General features: G+C 51.1%; 1 protein-coding gene across 7 annotated transcripts in view; it reads left to right on the top strand.

Moving 5' to 3' along the window:
• KCNAB2 (potassium voltage-gated channel subfamily A regulatory beta subunit 2) overlaps positions 1–4,121 on the top strand; it is a 106,070-nt gene extending 101,949 nt beyond the window's left edge. For all 7 annotated transcript variants that reach the window (XM_074975683.1, XM_074975686.1, XM_074975685.1 and 4 more), the window contains 3 exons: positions 26–146; positions 638–726; positions 1,606–4,121. In XM_074975683.1, the coding sequence (XP_074831784.1) occupies positions 26–146; positions 638–726; positions 1,606–1,695 (300 nt within the window). In that variant the 3' untranslated portion in view covers positions 1,696–4,121. The remainder of the gene's footprint in view (positions 1–25; positions 147–637; positions 727–1,605) is intronic.
• Positions 4,122–6,182: the final 2,061 nt, after the last annotated feature.

Genomic DNA, 6,182 nt, shown 5'->3' on the forward strand with positions numbered 1-6,182 from the left:
GGACTCTTCCCCCTCCTTTTCAAAGGGCTACCAGTGGCTAAAGGACAAGATCCTGAGCGAAGAAGGAAGAAGGCAGCAAGCCAAGCTGAAGGAGCTGCAGGCCATCGCGGAGCGCCTGGGATGCACGCTGCCACAGCTCGCCATTGGTAAGCAGACAGTGAGTGAGCGCATGGCCGTGGGGGTCCTTCCTCTGCTTTCTCATGAGGGGGTGGCACTGGATAGGAGCCACCTCATTCCGTTGCATTGCTGCTGAGTTCCAGCTCAGGTGACCCAGCTCCGTGCTCCTCTTTAGCCTCCTCACATGAAACACTGCTGCGAGGAGATGGGAATTTCCTTCCCCCTCTTGCCACGAGGGTGGTTGCTGTATCATCACTGCCTGTGGCTCAGTCACTTCAGGTGGGTATTTCCCTGCTTGGAGAGAGCCTGACCTGGGCGTGTCTCCCGACTCTCAGCCTCTCCTGGCCATGGAAACGTGCTAATGGGTAGTGCACGTGCTGCCCCAGGCAGTCGGTTGGTCCACTCACTGGACATGTTGGCAGCTGAGGCAGGAGAACGGAGCGCTGGAGCACTTTGTTAATTAATGTAAGGAGCAGCTTGTGTGCGCTACCTGTGTGCCCTAACCTGTCTGTCTCTGCAGCCTGGTGCCTGAGGAACGAAGGAGTCAGCTCAGTTTTACTAGGCGCTTCCAATGCCGAACAGTTAATGGAGAACATCGGCGCCATACAGGTCAGTTCCCACAGTCAGCCAGCCATACTTGCCTGCTTAGAAATGTAGGTGCTGTGGTTGGCTTGCTCAGAGTTAGAAAGCAACTAATGCCTCGTGGCATGTATAGAGTTAAAAAGAAATTACCCATAATGCTACTGTTGTCCTAGCTCAGTGTAGGGTGGTATGTGCTTTCCAGCTGTACTAGTGTTACAAGTATTACCGTGGGCTACAACACTGAGCTAATTTGGAGTCGTGGCTCATTAAGCCGCCTCTTACTAACTAGAAGTCTCGGCTCTCACAGAGGCAGAGCCAAGGACACACTTGTTTGAGCTTTGGAGCAGGCCAGTAACAAATCACATATTTTCCCGTAACAGATTCTTTCAGGGAACCAAAGTTATTCTGCAAACTCTGTTGTTTAACTCACTCAGCCTTCCTAGTGTGTCAATTGGACGTGATAAGTGGATGCAAATTCAAGGTGTTACTGGTCCTTCAGTGTCTTATTTCTTTAATTATATATTCCAGCTGTTAGTTTTGCCTGACTTGGCTTCCCCGTTTAGCTTTCTTTTCCAAAGCGGTCACAAATGTTATACTGTGTTTTTTCCAAGCTTTAATTGTGGTTGCTGGAAAGCTAATAACGATCATTAGATCAATCAGTGCCTGCTGGTACCTGTCACAAGCAAAGACATAGGTGGTTTGAGTGCTGCTTGTTGGTCAATGCAGTTGATTAAGAGCATCTCTTGCATCTCAATATGTGCTCTCATAATGTCGTCTTAAACTCCACCAGGGACCATGTTCCTCTGCTGCCTTGAGGGGTATATTGACAGCTCAGATCTTGCATGCTGTGTGTTGAAATAACTTCCTTGGTGACTTACATTCTGATTTTGTTTGTTGTGTGTACAGGTTCTTCCTAAGTTGTCCTCTTCCCTTATACACGAGATTGATAGTATTTTGGGCAATAAACCATACAGCAAAAAGGACTACAGATCCTAACTCTGCATACTGTCCACCCGGACTCTCACTTAACTCCTAGTCTTCTATTTGCTTGCTTAAGCTTTCTTGAAGCAAAGTGAAGATTGTGATTTGCATCAAAAGAATACAACGTCAAGATGTTCTAGAGAAATTGTTTAAAATGTTGCTGCGAGACAACATATGCTTATTATGTAACTTTTATTTTGAATGCAAGACCAGTCACAGATTGGGAAGAGTACGGCAGAGCTGTGATTTTTACCCTAGACGATTAGCCTCTGTGCTTCTGTTCTTAAAAGAAGAAACTACTTTCTTTTTTCCCCCCCTCACACACTCACAGAATATCACTGCTGGTCATTGATTCCAGCTCCTGTACAATGTGCTTGAAAATTCAGATGTGGCACATTACCATTTAACTGGAAGAATTTTTTAGTCTCCGTTCCAAAAGCAATGCTGGCTTTACAATGATCTGGCTAATGTGACGATGGAGGGCTGTTGGTAGTAACCATCTAGGCATGCTGGAAACAGCTGCTTTAGGATGAGCGCTCACATATCCCAACAGTTTCTGTATGTATTTGTATGAGAAGATTTTATTTTTTTGATGTATTCAAAGTGTGTCAGCTGAAAAGCAGCTGTGAGGGTTTCTGCGCCGAGATCCCTGTTCTGGGGTAGGAGGGGGCTGTCCAGCTGCTGTGTGTATTTTTTCCTCGTGCCTCGCGTCGACCTTTTGACATGGAGGTGCAGTTCATGCAAGGCCTGAGCCTACTCGGTGCCAGTTAGCCCGCTCCAAGTGAGAGAAAGAGTGACCGCTAGATCCTCAGTCCAGGCTTCCCAGGAGCCGTGCTGAGCACTGAGTGCAGGATGCAGTTTGCGGCTTGGAACAAAAAGGGCCATTCCAGTAAGGATCACTCTGCCTGCTGGAGACAAAGCACTAGCACGGTGCACGATTTCAACACGAGCAGCTTGCTGCTCTCACTTCTCCCTCTGCCATTCATTCCGTTCCAGGTTGTAACATTGTGCTTCTGGTGGGTGGTCAGTGTTTAGTATAACCATTGTTTTACATGTGCATTCTAACTGCTTAGTATGAAAGGGAGAGGAGGCCTTCAGTTAATCTGTGTCCAGGAAACCTTCAGCTTTGATTATAGGGGCTGATTTCCTTAACACCCAGAACCCCTCAAACTGCCTGAGCCCCCGTCATTGCTTTGAAAGGGGCAGGGCAGACAGGGATTTAGTTTACATGTGTTCAGAGGACAATCACGGAGCGTTGTTACCAGCTGCACACAGTCAGTGATGGTCATGAGCACTTTAATCCCAGTCCCAAGAGGATGGTGGAGTAAGGAGCTCGAGCCCTCAGGCACGTGGCTGTGTCAGACCTCTGGCTGGGCCTGTGACCGGGCGCTCTTCAGTAAGGTAGACACTGCACACAGTGCTGAATGGCTGTAGTGCATATTTTTGAGAATCTTTTGCCTTTGCAAACAAAAAATATTTTTTGTATGTTACAAAATCATTATACTTGTTCTGGATGCCTGATTTCTGTGGGCTTCCACCTAAGATGATACCTGTTTTCCCTAAAATTTCAGGCTGCATTTGTAGGTGCTTGTTTCACTGATAACTTGTCTGCACAGCTACTACAGAGGAAAATACTAATTTTAGCAGCAGATAGCTTGGTCTCACTTGGCAGATGAATTTGATAGGCTCCACTCCCCAAAGGGGGGAGTTTTTCAGAAATTTAAACGAACTGTTACAATGCTGTAGAACCATTGAATCATCTTGATATAAATTAACAAGTACATATAAATTTCTTGTCCTACAATCACAGGTAGTGGTGTTGGTGCTGTTAAGTAGCTGTCACTTTCCACCCCAGAGGGTGCTGCATTTTTGTGGTAGATATCCGGAGCCCTTTGGGATACTTTTGCAGATCAGATGCTGTAGCCATTTCATTAGTAGATGATCTGAGATGCAAACTTTCGTGACTTTTACATTACTGTTGTAACCACATTCTTTAATTTTGTCATAATTTTGGTAGTATTTTTCTCATAAACATTGCGTAGATAAGCAATGGGTCACTCATGGGAGGTTAGAGCAGTATCTTCCCTGTAGTCTGCCAAGTGCTTAGGGTGCAGAATTATTCCAGCACTTACGGTAGCAGAAACCTATCTGATATGAATTGTCTGCAAACAAGGCAGAGTGATACTAATGAACAGTGATCAAGGGAAACATTTTTCCTTGGTGACAGTTATCAGTTTCCAGTACTTGGAGTGCATTTATTTAGGGTTTACAAATATTTGTGTTTCTATTTTAGTTCTGCTTTTCCCAGAGGCAGCTGTTCTGAGCCAGAGAGCAGAATGCTTCCCCTGGAGCACTCAGGCCGCTGGGAACTTGCTCTGAAGATGCAACTGCATTTCTTGAATTAATTGGCACTGCCCAAGCCAGGCCTCTTTGGCATTTGTGCCGAGATTCGGGGGCGGAGGGGGCGGGAGGGCGGGCGGGCAGGCAGAGCTGAGTCACATGTACCCTTCTAGCACAGCAGGATTACTGGCCTAACCTGCAAAATATGACATCCACCTCTGCTTGCATTAAGGCTTGCAGTTTAGAGCAGTCCTGCCAGCATCTTTAGGTTACTGCAGTGGGAGGGGCTGAAGGGCAGCTCTGCATACAAGACTGGCCTGGTCTTACAGCTGGGTGCACGGGCTCAGCTGGGGGCAGCATGTCATTCGCTGCCTTGGTCCACTGAATCCCCAGTGCACACAGGCAAGCTCTGCAGTTTACTCCTGATTGACTTAACAAGTGAGACTGTAAATGGCACCTGCTGGTGGCTTTCCTCCGCAGCAGGGCCTGAACTCCCGCCAGGCCCAGAGCTGCCCTGCTGCGGACACCCTGTGCAGCCAACGAGCCGCATGCCCAGTGCCACATTGGCCAGCCACTGCTGTTCTTGCCCCCACCACCAGGCAGCCACGGCCCTGTTCAGGCTGGCTTCCGCTGCGGCCCTCCTGCAGATTGTGCCCCGGGGGCGGTGCAGCCTCTGGATTTTGATTTCCCTGATTGTCTGTCCTGCTGTTCACCCAGCCTTGCTTTTTCAGCTGCTTTCAACAGCCAGCTGCATGGTGTGTCAGTTCCCTGCAGCGCTGCAAGGGCAGGCTGCATCCTGCAGGCAGGATGGACGAGAGCTGGGGCACCAGGTCAAATCTGCATGGGGGAGGTCAAATTCTCGCCCCGACCCCACCAGCCTGTCCCCTCATGAGTCCTGCTTTTAGAGAGGTACTTTGTACCAACCTGGGCTCCTCCCTCCAGCGCTGCAGGCTGGCGGGGGTAAGGGGGCCTCACCCCAGGCCACATCCCCTGGGACAGAACGCTCGCGTCCCACGCACCGCAGGCAGCGCAGCACCGTTGAACTAACTGTTACTTACCTACCTCTTAGGCTTCCAGCAGCCCTGCACAGTGCTCTCCCTGTGGTAAAGAGCAGAACCTGTACCACAAGTAGCCTTGAGGGCCCCTGTCCATGGACCCGGGCTGGGACAGTGCAGAGCACCAGGGCAGGATCTGCTCCAGTGCCAGCTTGCCCAGCAAGGAGGGGATCTGTTTCTTAAAGCGAGTCATGAAGCAGCCCTGTTCTCCGGCTGTTCGGGCATGGAACAGCCAACACGGCCTGGCCCAGCAGCAGCTCTGGGTGGTGGCTGTGCTTTGCAAGGTGTAAATAATGGGTTCTTCACAAGCAAAGCCCCAGGCTGCGGGCCGAGTTCTCTTGTCTGGTATCATGGCAGCAGCCAAAGTGTAGGTCACCATTAGTCATAGGGTTATTTCCAGGCTGTGGCCGGGTGGGTGGAAGGGCCGCATGCCACGCCTGGCCATCCGCCGCAGCTGTAACTGTGTGTGGGACTTGCATACTGGCCCCTGTGTAGCCATGGCGTTCCAGGGAGTGAGCGTGGGCCTCGGCGCAGTGTCCTAGCCCAGCCTGGTCCTGCGTACCCCGTGGGCTGAGGCTGTGAGTCAGTCACAGGGGATTTAGTGCATGCCTGGCACCATTGTCCCCTCTGGCCTCCTGGGGACCCTGCAGCTGTCAACAACGCTCTGGTTTGCACTTGCGCTGCAGGAACTGCCTGAGCGGGTTGGGGCAGGATGGCTGACGGTGCCCCCCGTTCCCCTCGGGCGCTGCGAGCCAGGCTGGTGGTGGGGAGCAGCTTGTCCCTGAGCCCCTGTAAATAGGTGTTCATGAGGCAGTCGAGCCCCTCTGCTGTGAGCAGGAGACGAAACGCTGGGCTTGTGGGCGCTCTGCTGGGGCAGCAGCTGGCCTGGGGCAGGGGTGTGGGGTTAGGGGCAGAGGCCAGTCAGGGGTTAATTGTCTTGGGGTTTACTAATCAGCAGTGCCCACACACACAGTGCTGGGGGCTGGGCTGGCCCCATCCCACAGGGGGGGCCCTCCTGGGGGAGCATTACAGACAGTGACTCAGCCTGCGCCTGCCCTGGCACTTCAGTGTCAGTTCCTTGTCTGGCTTATCCACCCTTCCCCACAG

This window comes from Carettochelys insculpta, chromosome 23 (assembly GCF_033958435.1).
Source record: "Carettochelys insculpta isolate YL-2023 chromosome 23, ASM3395843v1, whole genome shotgun sequence".
NCBI lineage: Eukaryota > Metazoa > Chordata > Testudines > Carettochelyidae > Carettochelys > Carettochelys insculpta.